General features: G+C 32.3%; 1 protein-coding gene across 1 annotated transcript in view; it reads right to left on the bottom strand.

Moving 5' to 3' along the window:
* LOC119634569 (homeobox protein vnd) overlaps positions 1-13,961 on the bottom strand; it is a 40,275-nt gene extending 26,314 nt beyond the window's left edge. The window contains exons 1-2 of the mRNA XM_038028806.1: positions 13,697-13,961; positions 13,268-13,442 (exon numbers count right to left, since the gene is read on the bottom strand). Coding sequence (XP_037884734.1) covers positions 13,268-13,404 — 137 coding nt within the window. The 5' untranslated portion in view covers positions 13,405-13,442; positions 13,697-13,961. The remainder of the gene's footprint in view (positions 1-13,267; positions 13,443-13,696) is intronic.
* Between the last annotated feature and the right edge of the window lie 1,055 nt (positions 13,962-15,016).

Here is a 15,016-nt window from a genome sequence, read left to right as displayed (position 1 = left end):
ATCTCTTCAATTTCTTTAGAATCCTTGCTTAAGTTACTGAAGAGTGTTGAGCGTGTCGCATACACACGTGCCATTCATGAGAGCTTACACATTATGTAAATTCTTTTAATAGAATCCCGTTTCGAACTTAAGAGCTCTCGGAACTATGAGTTGCTATGAATATGCTATGATTGCTATGATTGTGCAAATCGATGGCTTGGGTGATTGGTTAATGATTCAAAAGTATGATCTTTTCACTTTAGAAGAACGCAGTAGGATGTTAAGGGTGAAAAGAACAATGAATCGTGTGAGGAAAATGCGTCTCTTTATAGATTTGGATATGCAATGCTAGACAGAGACGTGCTGTTTAAATATTCAAATATTATTTAGTGTGAAAAGCAGCATTTTTTCCCCAAACCAAACGAATATGATACCACATTATTGAGCTTTACGTCACTTGTGGTACCAGGCTATGTTAAGTTAGCGCGAATTTATGCAACACACAGAAATACTTCAGATAGACTCGCTTTTCATTTTCATCGATCGATTCCGGATCATTTTCAATTTTGATTTAAGCTTGTCTATTTGTCTGTCCATCGGTCTATCTTGTTTTGTTGTGTTCAACGCACGGTTCGCAAACTCTGAGATATTTTGATCTAATTTGATATATTGACAAGTTTCACCCCAAGAATCAACGCGATTGAAAATGATTCGAATCGTACCACTTTTTCAATCACTGCTCATTAAAAAATCTTATATAACTGTATTGAGCGACTTGTAGGGCTTGCCTCATTGTAGCGCTTTTACTTGCTTTTGTTCTAGTGGTAAGTGATATTATAAAAAAGGATGTACACGCTATCAAGAAGTGGAAAACTATATCTATAAATGCTATATGAAAACATACATAGATTCAGTTGATTCAGTCAGCAGGTCAGGAAGTCTCAACATTCATATCTATTGGTTATTAATTTTTTTTCTTTCTCTTTAACGCTCAGCTCATACATACACGTATATATTCTAACCCTTTTCGAAGAGGTAAGTAATATAAAACTCATTATTTAATAATTCGGAGAAAACAATACTCAAGTGTCAAAAAATTAGAGGCAAAAAAAAAAAAAAAAAACAAAATAAATAAATAAACAAAAAGAATAAAATTAAATAAAGAATACGGAAAAAAAGCAAAAAAAAAAAAAAAAAAAAACAATTCTTCAAAGTTATTTGGTGCCAGCTACGGGGACATACTTGAGGCGAAAAAGAAAAACTTCTGAAAGTAAAAAAAAGTGCAAGAAAAAAATTTCACATATTATGTAACATGAATGTCGCAATGGCATGATAATAACTTCTGAAGCTAAGCATTTTTTTTTTTTTCATATTATTGTCAACTTTTTTCTAAATAAGAAACGTCACACTCTTGTGACAAGTGTGTCCTCAATTATGTTTTGAAGAGTTTATGTTCTATTTTTTTCTTTTTTTTCTACATTTTTTGTGCTTAGGGAAACGTTGCTGGTATTTGAAGTTTTATTTTATATATATATATATATATACATATATATATTTATCGTAAAATGAAATAATATGAAATATTAGTATGAAAATGATTTTTTTTTTTTTTGTGCTTATGTTTTATTTCGCCGTAAGGGAAGAACGAAGGTTATCTCTTTTGTGAGAACTGAAGCAAGTGTTTTTGTAAATAAAAAAAATAACATTAAAATAAAGAAAAATGAGTCACAATAGGTAAAAATTACCTGAATTCTATTATTTACCCATGCTTAAGGCTAAAGTGGGGATGAACGTCCTTAACACAGCGATATCCTAAAGTTAAGCAAAGCAATGCAATTGCATAAATTTGCATTATGCTAACAAGACGAGCAAACTGTTGCATTACAACGAATTGCTTGTTAATCATTTTGTTTAATGTGTGCCGTAAGGTGTCCTAAAAAAATTTTTTTTGAACTTAAGCTGATCTTATACGGGATCAATCTTTATTATAAACAAACAAGAAAACATTATAGCCGAGCTAGGCCGATTTTTAATTATCCTATGCCCACATTGTTTAACACAATTCGTATAACGAATGGATCGATCCAAACCATTTTTGATAGCATACGTTCTTGTGTCAAAGCACGTCGGTGTACCAAATATTGCTAAAGTATCTCAAAAATTACGACTGATAGACGGACAGCCAGACAGATGGATAAACGGAGAGACGGGATTGATTTAGAAAATAATTCTGAATCGATTGGTACAATAAAAAGTGAGCTTATCTTCAGCGCTTCAGCGCGTTACATACGTTCGAACAAACTTAATATACCTGGTACAACAAGTGACCAGAAGACCATAACAAAAAAAATTGTTGGCACAAAAAAGTTTATTTTTTTGTAAAAATAAAAAGGTTACGACAGAAGCTTCAGCGTCTTTTTAGAGTCTCCAAAAATTGTTGCAATCATTGGACATTTAGGGATTGACGAATGGCATAACTGAATGATTTTAAAAAATGTTAAGCCCTTAAGAAATAATCTTTGAGACTTTTTTTCAATTCCTTTACATTCCTTTGTTCATCAACGATCGATGCCATGGTCATACCATCTCCGCTCTCCCGACCAAGGAATGTACAATCTCTGCTTAATGTGCATAGGGTGAACCGAAATGAGCTCTCAACCGTCAACTACAACATGGTTCAGCTGATCATCAACAAGAATGGATAGATGATTACATTACGGAATGTTCGAGTGTTTAATAATTTTTCGACTTTATGACAGAAGCACTCACCCCAAAGTCATGTCAGTCAGTAATGGATAGGATCATTGTTGTTACCATAACTTATTCTATAGCGGATTTATTACAGTTGAGGTTCAAAAAAACTGCTAATTAGAACCCGGATCAGTAGAATTTTATGCAAATATATCTATATATCTCTATGTCCGTCCATCGATCTGATTTTTGTTTCTCGTCTTTGGCGCCCCAAAAATGCAGATGGAAATTTAAATTACATAATGTGTTATGTTGTAGTTAACATCCATAGAATGTGCTTGAATTTTAGACCAAGCACGCCCATTTTCTCTAATGGATGAAACAGAGCTGGGAAGTTTCGATTTTGAAAAGGTAGCGTCTGTGAACCGAAACTAGTTTGCTTATTTTTAAACTGAAAATGCTTCCTATTCGTATGTTGATACGCTTTCATGGGGCCCAAAAGTCCCAAAATATCCAGGAATCGCCTTAAGAAGCGTATATAACATTTCCACTTAGTTTGCTTTCTTTTTGCATTTTTTCTTTTCATTTTTTTTTTTGTTTTTTTTTTATTTTTCGCTCGAAAAGGTGTCATTAAGCCAAACAGATCAATGAAAATTAAAATTATTTTAAAACACATTCACAAGACAATACAACAGCTTGAATATATCTTAAGAATAACTCGGCAGGTTAGAAAACAATCCATAAAATTGGCACGTTTGTATAATATAACAAAAAAAAAAAAAAAAAAAATAAATAAAAGAAAGAAAGAAAGAAAAGAAAAAAAAAACACATTCATTCATAAAATAGTAGAGTATAGTGCCGGTAGATTATAGAACGAATGAGTGAGAGTAGGCGAGACAGAGAGAGACGAAGTAAGAGAGAAACGAAATTTATTTAAAATGTATGAATAACGAATTGTAGACGGGACTCAAGCTGTGTGTGCGTAGATGGATGGTTGGAAGGAAGGAAGGAAGGAAGTAAGAGAGAGGAAATAAAACCGAACATTAGTTTAGCCTTAAATCGATTTACTATCAAATGTTCGTTGAGAAGTTTTTACAATTGCGATACAAAACAATGCTTATACACTAACCATTTGTCAAATTGCAATTACTACACCTTTTGGGCTTTGTGAGATAGTTGACATACACACACACACACATACATACATACATACATATATATATATATATACAGGTATAAACTATTGAATTCATATCTAAATCTTTTTGTTAGATGCTTTAAATTTTATTATTAATATGCTTGCTTTGCTTGCTTACTCCCTTTGTCTCACTTTCACTCACAATTTTCTTTTTGTCTTTCATTGTCATTGTCATCGAATTTAACTTCAATTAAACTCAGTTTGCTACTTTTTTCTCTGCTCGTTTTAGATTTTTTTAACACCTTTTTTTTTTTTTTGTCTTTTCTCAAGTTCTTCAAAAACTATGTACAATTATTGTTAGCATGAATTGCTATTTGAAAATGTTGCATCCGGTTCGCATTGTTAACGTGAATAGCGTACAATACTTTACGAGGACGTTATTCAAAAATAATCCAAGCAGGAAATTATTTATAAGGATTTTACGATAATTTATTGTTTTAATAATTGCTTAAAATCAATTTAAATTTTATATACGAGTAAAAAAGAAGAAGTAAATTCAAATGAACGCAAATCATAGACAGTTTGTGTCTAATGTAAGTAGCATTAAGGATAAGAATAACGAACGAATCTATTATGTATATTCCGCTGGGTGTGATTACTCTTCGCTATCTATCATCCTAAATGAATAGCATTTAGATAAGTGTGGATGTTTCATCTATCCAGCATTTGTGCATTCAATCTTTAGATGAGTTTTTATCTTCAAGTCCTCAAACATTATCTTATAGTGATTTAATGGTTGTGTTGATTTGGGTCACTTAGAGGCCATAGATTAGCAATGGCCAGTCTTGGTAAATAATAGTTATGGTTGATGAATTTCCACATTGTAATATGCATTCATATCTTTTTTTACACGGTTTTCTTTTTTCACATTTTGAAATAGCACGGTGCACTGCAAAGTTTTTGTTTTAGTACGAATCCAAAAAAAATTTTTTTTTTTAATTTAAATTTTAAAAGTGCCTCAGAGAAACTTATGTATACAGCAACGTAAGATACAACTGAGAAAATACTGTGATCAAAAGTTAGTCAATTGTGTTAATCACATGTGTTAGTGGCTTGCTCGGCTGATACTTGCCCGTTATTAATGAACGAAATTCTTTATTTGAATCAAAGCCGACAGTTGTGTTACACATACCTGACACATCTATGGAAGACAATATTTTTGATCCGAGAACAGTTTGGACGATTGATTTTTATTCCTAATTTCAAATTCAATTTTTATATGTTATATATGCAGTGTACACTACTTAAGTGAAGTTATTTCTTGTTATAAAAATGAATACTTTTCGGTTTAGAAATATGTAATATGGATTTCATTATTACTTTTTTTGCACGGTGTTTTTTTTTTTTTTTTGTTAAAATATTTACTATTTTTTTATCTTACACGGGTTCATAAAGTTGAGGAGCATATACCCAAATTTACCATACGTCGTATGTATCTTTTTGCATGATTGCTTCTTGCACGCATTTCTAAGGAACGCAGCTATCGCGTAAAAAAAAATGAGTTGGATGCATTATAATCATATTATCAGTTTTTGAGTAAATTAACCCATTTTTACGCTAACGGGATTAGCGGCATTTAATGGCGTATTTGGAATAATCTACACATGCTTGCATGATTAAGTAAAGATAATTATTTTTCAAGGGAAAAATAAAATGAAGTCGCATCGGTATAGATCGATAAATTGGTTCTAAATTGGGTAAATTTGAAATTGATTCTTGACCTTGGGCTATGTTATTTGTAGAGCAGTCTAAGATTACGACAAAATTCAACTTTAAGTGTAAGAATTAGAATAGCAACAGTCGGGATAGAGGCCGGCGTAAACAAATTTCAATTAGATTTCTAGAGAATTGACAACCAGTGTCAATCATTACACAGACATGTAGTATGTACCGTTCTGAAAAGTCCATTCCTGGACTGGTCGATAATTTGTATGTCATATGCGTGTACGACGATTTGTTAAGGACGGAAAGGGAAACCAATAATGACAGTGAAGACTGCAAGCGAGAAAATCTTTAGTATTAACTAACAAGGCACCTATCTAAGCAATTAATTAGATATAATTACTAGAAAAAATTTGTGGGCATATCGTTATAATCATCTGACCTTAAGTGGGTAAACGATTTGAAAACGTAGCTGGGTTCCACTATTTCAATTTCAGTTAATCTACTAATGCTCGTTCCTTGCATATTTAGCGATTCCGAGAAACTAAATTTTTTTGTAGAGACCCTATCATCGATGGTCGTTAAGTGTATTTCAGATTAAAAGAGAGATGACAAATTTTGTTTATTCGCTTCAAATGGTCAAGCGACGTACCCTTTTCTTTCAATGCTTCTTGTAGTCGAGTGTAAAACTCTAAATAAATAATCGATTTATTCAATTACTCGGCTTAGCCAAATGACTAAGCTTACGAAAAGCAAATTTTTACGTTAAGATTGTAGTTTGGAACTTCGGAGCATGTCGAGGCGTTTATGCTCTCTACCCTGCCCTCTAACGCCGGCTTGCTTGTTCTCATTTTCACTAAGCAGAGGCAGGGTTGCACAAATTCCCGCATGCGTATAGAAAGCCGAAGAGCCAATAATTTTTTTCATATTATTAATCAATCAATCAATCAATCAATCAATAATTTTCGTTTTTTTTTTTTATTTTTCTAAATTTACTATCAGCGCCAATCTTGTCTTGATCCCTTATGGTTCCATTGTATGCTATCTCAGCAGCAATTTTACTAATTTATATGTTACTCTGCAGGCAATTAAATGAGAAAAAAATCTCACTAATATATTATTCTAAGAAGGAGTAGAGAGTAACAACTCTTACAGTTCAAATCTAATATCACTTTTTGAATTTTAAGTGTAAAGCGGGGCACCTCCTTCTCCTCAATCACTCAAATTCCTTAAATTAGATGCCAGTGATTAAGATGTTAATCGATGCACTATAACCAAAGAGAGAGAGAGAGAGATAGAGAGAAGAATAAGAAAAAAATCATAAGCTACTCCTACGTATATGAACATGTTGTCTATATAAAAGGGATTGCGGAAAGCTGTACCACCATTCACTAATAAGTCCTAAGTAGCACACTAGTGTTAGTGAGTTGACGAAAATGAAGTGTACAAGCGTACAATCGTATTGATCGTCAGTCATTCATTTTCTCTGAGATCGTTTTCAATATATTACACAATCCAGATGCATTTTGCTACTAGAAAACGACTAAATATGGCGGCTGGTTGCCCATGTAAGCTAAGCACACATAACGAAACCCTAATGCATTATTAGATTCATTGATAAAAAGGTTTGAAAAAAAAAAAAAAAAAAAAAAAAAAAAAAAAAAAAAAACTACTCTTTGCCTACTTGTACAAGCATATGCTTTGGTTTGTTATATCTGAAGGGTTTTACTATACACAAATATACGTACACATAACATACACTAATATAAACTAACACACACACACACAGGCACACATATGCAGAGAGATATTCTTTTGCTCTTTAAATAATTTTTCACGCCTCTATCTGTTAAAGAATATTCGTCATGCTCTGACTTGCCATCATTTTCATTAAACCAAGCAACGCATAAATGACATAAATGTACGGGGAGGGGGGTTGTTAATAGCGTCTGAATTGAAATTGTATTATTATACAAAGATTTTTATAGGGTTTTTAGACAGACATTTGTATCTATGTAATATATATTATGCGGATAATTATCTATTTTAAGCAGGATGTATAAAATAAAAAAAATTTATTATAAGTATATATTTTATTAAGGGATCGCTGATAGGAATAACGAAACGATGAATTCCCCTCAAAACCCTTATTGTTTATGTTTTCTTTCTCTTGAATTTTCATGAAAATTCATTACATAAATAGATCGTAGAAGTTAAATTCATATTAAAAGTTTCTCTTATTAATCCCGACGGGAAAAAACTTTTTTCCGTTCAATTCTTGATTTGTTTATTCAGTATAAAATACTTATATATATATATATATATATATATATATATATATATATATATATATATATATTATAATATATATATATAGAGAGAGAGAGAGAAAACTCAGATAAAGAGATTTTTGTTGATTATTTTGTTTTATTAGGATATAACATACTTCGATTTAGCTAATTATAAGAATTCGTTCCCCCATCATTTCAATCTTCTGCAGTTGAATTTTATTTCTCTCCGAGATTTTGTTTCTCTCATCAGAGATCCGATTCATTTACCTTTATGCTCTTGTTTCTTTCTATATAATTAAATTCAATTCGTTGAATTTTTTTTTTTTTTTTTTTTACTACTTTCGTTTAGGCCGCTACATTCTTATTGTCGCTTCGCTTATTGATTTGTCAAATATATGTAAATAATTTCATTCAATTAGCTGAATTTCTCTTTTCACATTGAACACTAAAAGATGTGAGGTATACTCATTTTGTCATAATGTTTGCAACAATGCTTGCAAAAGTAAGCTTTAGAGACCCATTGATTAGCATGAAAATCTGCATTGCTTAGGCCATATCGGTCCGTATGTCTGAGTGAAGATATCGACTTCAAATTTGGTAAATCATATTTAAATCATGTTCTTGCACGTTGTTTGGTATTGAAAGTGTGGCAAATCGATCGAAAAACATATCCGCACTCCCTCGTAAACTGGGAACATCTCCCCTTTTTGAAAAGGAATAAAAAATTGGTGTCTGTCGCATTACTCATAAACTACGGCAATTAAATCTCGAAAAAATTGAACTTATTTTCTATAGGCGACGCTGTAGTAAGTAAATAAATCCATGGCCAGTTGCATCTGAGCATGTACATCCATTCATCCGGCGATCTTTCCATCTTCGCAACTGTGTGTATCTGTGGGAAAGAGTCTTCCGTTTGCGAACAAAAGAGTTTGAAAATGAACCAAACTTTTCAAAGAACACGCCCACACGTCAGTGTTGCGAAAACTGTGAACACCTTTGCCCTTTACTGGGTTTCTTGCTTGTTACTCATAAAGTACAACACATATACCATGAAAAATTTCCAATTTGATTGTAAATATTATTGAATATGAAAATTTATTTATTTATCTTCTTTTTTTTTTTTTTTTTGGGATCACGGTGATGGGTATAAAAGATACGTTCACGACCGATTATTGATTTTCTTATTGGCTTGTTTCTCTTGTTTTCATGCTGATCCTTCTCTTTAAATAATATATAAATAAAACGTCGGCAGAAGCAGGTGATACTTCTATTTGCAATCATTTTTTTGACCGCCTCTAAATCTTCGCTTCGGCTAGACAGGGGTAAGCATATTGAAATTTTAGATCAAAATTGTTGTAAGTCACATTGTTATTTGCGTGGAGTATCTATGGCTCATTTTCAGGGTAGAAAAATTTCGCTGCACAAGGATTTTAATTAATTCATTTCTTGGCAAGCTGTCAATGGTGCCATATATTCAGTTCCAGATGTAAAGATTGCCAATGTGTTTTGAAGATTGGAGTTCCGCGGCAAACACATTCTGTTGTAGACTAGCGGATATCGTCGCTTCTCGTCGGCCCAGTCTGCATAAGTTGATCTTATAACGATGGCTGTATCGTCTTGACGATAATTTAATATTCAATGTAGGGCATTGTTTATGTACCGTTAAATTCTTTTAACTGCAAATCAAGAAATTGCTTCAGTATTTTAATTAAATCTGGAAAGTATCTATATTGCATTAATGGATACATTTGCTTAGCTTATCCAACTAATGTATATGATAGACTATCAATTGCTTTCTTGCCTCGATAACTTTTGTTTGATATCGAAGCGATGTAGTGACATCTTATCAATCAGTCAATCAGTCGGATGTCTATTAGATATTTACTCTGATCTATGCATCGTTTTACATTATTTCTATATCTTATAATTTTCATTTACTACAGCATCCAAATTTCTTTTTTAGTTTATTTTTTAAGTTGCACTCTCTTGTGAATGTCAGTTACAAAAGTGAAAATATCATTCACTTATAGTGCTATGTAGATCGTCACATTTGCTTCTTCGCGGTAATATGTGAACAGATCTATTTACGACTGCTATAGCCGATAGTTGATCAGAGTAATATATAATTGCTTGATTGTTTCTAACGTCTACTAACTTGTCTACTTCAATTCGTGGACATTCTGTAAATTTGCCTTGATTTCGCCTTATCTTAATGCCAATCAAAATTTTCATGAAATTGTGATTATTTTAATTCATTTTGTACACGGGGCATCAAGTTCATGTCTTACAGCGATTACCAATAGGAGCCTTATTGAAAAATATCATATCATTTCACTGAGAGACTTGAGAACACTTTCTCATAATCGATTCCTTTCTTTTACAAATACGCTTCTGTGACAAGGTGTGCTTCAAATTGTTCTCGTGCTTGAAACATAATTTGTTTATGCTAATCGCGCCTTCCTCTTAGGCAGTAGTTCACTTATTTACCAAGTGTTACTATCTTTTCATATTTCTCGTTCGATGCACACCATGGCATAGAGGTATTTATATAAATTATTTATCGGTTCATGAACTGCGTTAGTGTTTTTCCTTTTTTTTATTTTTTTCTATTTGTAATTAAAAGTAAACGATAAAAGACATCGAGATGAAATTTCATTTCCTTAAGATGAAATGACGACCGCTGGACTTGTGCTTGAACTCTTCACACTTCTTGAAACGCCATATCATCGAAGCCGAAGTCGTCCGATATTTTGTTATAAAAAATCATTTATCCGATTTCCGTAGCGTTCTGCACTGAGCGTAACCGTAAAGCGATTTTCATACACATCAAAAATATGGCATTTTCAGCCCATAAACCATGCCCAAAATTTACTTTTATACAATTAAAAGTCTTGTGTTTGTTCGGTGTTTTCTATACACCAAAGGTTCAATAATCGTTAAAAGTTTTAACAATTTCTGGACAACTCGGCGCAAGATTCATAAAATTCCATCCAAATCTTAATTAGAAGTGTGTCGTCCTATTTACATTTACTTTCTGAATCACAAAATGGATGACTCAATGTTTTTTTAAGCTCATAACGATCAACTGGGTTTTTTAATTTTAGTTAATCTCGTCCTCAACGTTTCTTTAACTTCGGTTTAGTATTCGAAAGTTGTTAAGAATGCTTACTTACCTCATTTTTTTTAACAAATTACTTTTTTTTTCTTCTTCATCTCCTCCTCATCATAATAAAATGCATCATTTTCTTTTTCGTTTTTACTTTCACAGACATCGTTCCGCGAATCGTAAAATTTGCCGAACGGTTTATAAGATATTGCTTGTAATGAAAGTTCATCGTAACGATCAAACTGCTTGAAAAACTGCATTATGGCTAATTTTAGCATTTTTTTTTTGTATAATCAAAAAAGCGAAAAGAAAACTTTGCACTTTGGAACTTTGACAGAATGAAGTAAAGATAAGTTCTTCTCCCTTGGTATTCAATTTTATACGCTACTGCCTTGATATTGGAATCGTTGTCGTGCAATCAAAAATTTTGAAATGCTTTACAGATGGTTTATGTCTAAGCTGGAATCTCTTCAAGTGCAGATAGAAGACTCTTGCAAGGCAAAAAATTACTGTATTCCCTGCTTTCGTTCACGATGTTTGCCCGAAACAGTAGATATCTAGCATTTTCAATAACAGCTCTGCCCATTCGTTCAGCTAAAACATTCTGCTCAGGGCTGTAGGGCGCACATATATGTTGAATAATGCCAGGCAATTCCCCTATCTTTATTGGTACGTGTTATATTAATTATCAAGCCTGCCGTGATTTTCTGCACATATTCTTAAAATTATCAAATTGATTTCCAGCTAATTCTACTCACAGAAGAAGAGCAGGCATCGAGATCAATTAAATGAATGATAATCCTTACGGTCACTATCGTTAAGTGCTATGCTTGCTATTTTTCCTTTCAGATATATAATGCAGGAATCATCTAAAATCTTTTTACGGCCATAAACAATGCCTTTAACGTCACGTCACAGGAATTGCTAAACCTCGAATTACATAAGCTATAGTATTCGAATTTTTTACAACATAACTGTTAATTTATGGTTCAGTTTCAATTGAAAAATGACCTTCTGATCATCTTTTCAACTCAATTTTACATTATTAAGGGGCTGTTGGAGAGAGCGAAGCAAATAATAATCAGAAAGCATCAAAACTTCGTATTGAAGTTTTTAAGAGTTTTCTCGAATCATGCTTGCGGTCTGGTACTGCCTTGATGGGAGACGACTATTTTCCGATTGCTCAATTCTGGGCACTTTACGACAATTGGCCGATTTAATGGTCTTAGTTATCGACAGCAGACAAGGGGAAACAATCATCTGCCCAAGTTAAGCAAGATCAGGTCATGATTATCGATTCTTTGCAATCCGATCAAACATAAAGCATTAAAGCTTATGTGGCGTTAACTCGGTCTTTGCCATCGTTTGTACACTTTCAAACCATTTGGGATAATGACCTCTTGCTCTTCAAAAGTGAATCGATTTCATTTCATTTCAGCAGGTTTTCGTAACTGGAATGCAAAGGTCCACTGTTGCTATTTAATTGTGTGGAAATGATTCAAAAACACTTTTAAAAACGTTCCCGCAGATCTTCCTTTTCATGGATTTCATTAATCAATGAGCGGCACGTCTTTCATATGGAAATTTCTGCATTCCGCTCATTCTACCGAGGCATTTTCTATTCCAAACACTATGATCAATTTTTTTTTTTTTTTTTAGCAAATCTGCGAAGAATTGTCGTGTGAGCCGAAGTGATATTGTTAAATAAAAAGGGATTTTTTTTCAAAATTTTGACTTCTTTCCAAAACGCAATGTTATGTTCGGCGGCATTAGGTCACAATAAGTTTTATTTCTTTAATTATTTATAAAATTGCAACTTTAGGTGATTCGAAAATCACCTCTAATGGGCAATGTGCCACGAACTTTTTCCTTTCTTAATCACATACATATATATGTGAGACTTCGCATACCATTGTTTGGGTATTAGGGAATCGCGAATATATGTAGGCGAAGCTTATTAATATAACTAACGAGAGATGGGGAAATTGGAGGTACTTTACAGTTTCACTGTTAAATCGAACAAGTGAAAAGCTTTTCATTATTTGCATACGTGACCATATAAATTCTTTCAAAGATGTACGTTATTGGAAAGCAAATATGAATACACAAGCGATAATATCCAGTTCCCTAACTCAATAACTAACGTGGATCACCTGAGCTAAGCGGCAAACGGATTTGCATAATTAAATTTAAAAGTAAAAAAAAAAAAAAAGAAAAGTTTTTTTTTTTTTTTCTCGTAAGTTTTACAAATGTCAAAGAGATTACCGATAGATCCTGAAGGGATGAATTGAAAGTAAGGGTAAAATTTTGACAATCAAAATCTTTAAATGATGTACTTACTCATAAACATGTTTATTATATTCATTGTAATCCTGTTGCATACAATAATCCTGTTGGTAGATATTATTCGCTGCGGTATAATAACCGCTGCTACCGTAATCCTCGTAAAAGCCACAATTTGGATTATAATTTGTCATATTATTATAAAGGGTCGGATGATGTATAGGAACTTGAACTTTAAAATATTGATTGATTGATTGATTGAATGAATGAATGAATCTGATTATTTAATTATTTTTATTTCTATTTTGATCTTTTTTTGTATTAATTGATAAATTTTCTTTTTTTTTAAGCTTTATTTTACTTTACTTAATTAAGTGATAAATAAAAATAAAATAAAAATATCGCATTGCTTCCGAAATTTTGAATATTTTTAAATTATCATTATTTTGTATTTTGTATTTTTTTTTTTTAAATTATATTTTCAACCTTTCTAAGTGCTTGTCATAAACCGTAAAGCAGTGCGATCAACTCATTGACAAAACCTCAATAAATTATGAAAACTTCTTCCCAACACTTCACGATTAATTAATTAATTAATTTCAAATAATTTCTATCGTTTACAAGTTTTATATGACTTTTCAGATTCAATTATCCGCAAATCTCATAAATCGGTTGCGATTAAAATTTTCCTTCATTTATTTATTTATTAATTTTTTTTTCTAATTTTTTGTATACAAAATTTTGAAGTTTTTTTTTTTTTTTTTTTTTTTTTTTTTTTTTTTTTATTATTATTCCCAAAATCGCGAATGTATGCCAAAATTAGAATTTTACAGGCGTCTGAAGTGGGCGCTACAAATACTCGCTTTAAATGTCTGCTTGCTTTGAATTGTTAAAAACAAAGTGTTACTCGTTATGCGAGCAAGTTAGTGGAACGCGTGTATTTCTGGGATACCTTTCCTACCTCACAAAAGACCCCTTTTTTTTTTTTTTTTTTTTTTTTTTTTTTTGTTGTAAAAAAAATGGAAAAAAATATTATTGATATCATTGATTTTTTTCTTTTTTTTTTTTCTTTTTCAGAGATAGTAAATTTTATTTTTTGTTGTTGTCTTTCAATGTAGTTTCTATTTATTTATATTCTCTCTATTATGACGGTGAGTATGTTCCGTTTCTCAAAGTCTTCTTACCGGCCTTTCTTGGCTTGAAGCTACCTATGAACTGCGCAAAGTTCTCGATTCAATAATAAATAAGTAAAACTGTAGATATGGACGAGATCGCAATAATAATGATTCGAATTGACCGATTCATTATCAGTTTATGGCGATTTTGCCTCAACTGAGCGTTAATTCTACCAATATATACAATGTTTCTTAGAGGCAAACGGTATCTGTCGTATTTGAATGGAGGGAAGGAAGATGGTATGTTGAAGACTAGCCATCGCTTTGACATTCTCTCACGTGCAAAAGCGAGGCATAGTATTCATAGTGCCATCTCGACCGCTATCGTGCTTTATTGATTGAAATATCTTTGAAAGAAGCGGTCTGGTCTAAAATAATGTAGAGGGATGCATTGCTAACAAAAAAGTCGAATTATTGAACATAAATCTAGGTAACGAGGACGCCCTAATGCACCCCTCCCATCCTTTCGAAGGCTCGCGCATTTAAGTCGAATGTACACAAATACTACTTTTTCTTTTTCGTCACCTTCGCGCCTATGATTCTTCCTGACTCTGACATGCTCTCAGTGGTTGATCGTTAGGAAGAAGAGAAAAAATGAACGTGGATAGTGAAAACCATATATCCATGTCCC

This window comes from Glossina fuscipes, unplaced genomic scaffold (genome assembly GCF_014805625.2).
Source record: "Glossina fuscipes isolate IAEA_lab_2018 unplaced genomic scaffold, Yale_Gfus_2 0, whole genome shotgun sequence".
Taxonomy (NCBI): domain Eukaryota; kingdom Metazoa; phylum Arthropoda; class Insecta; order Diptera; family Glossinidae; genus Glossina; species Glossina fuscipes.
This window is presented reverse-complemented; position numbering and strand designations above follow the sequence as displayed.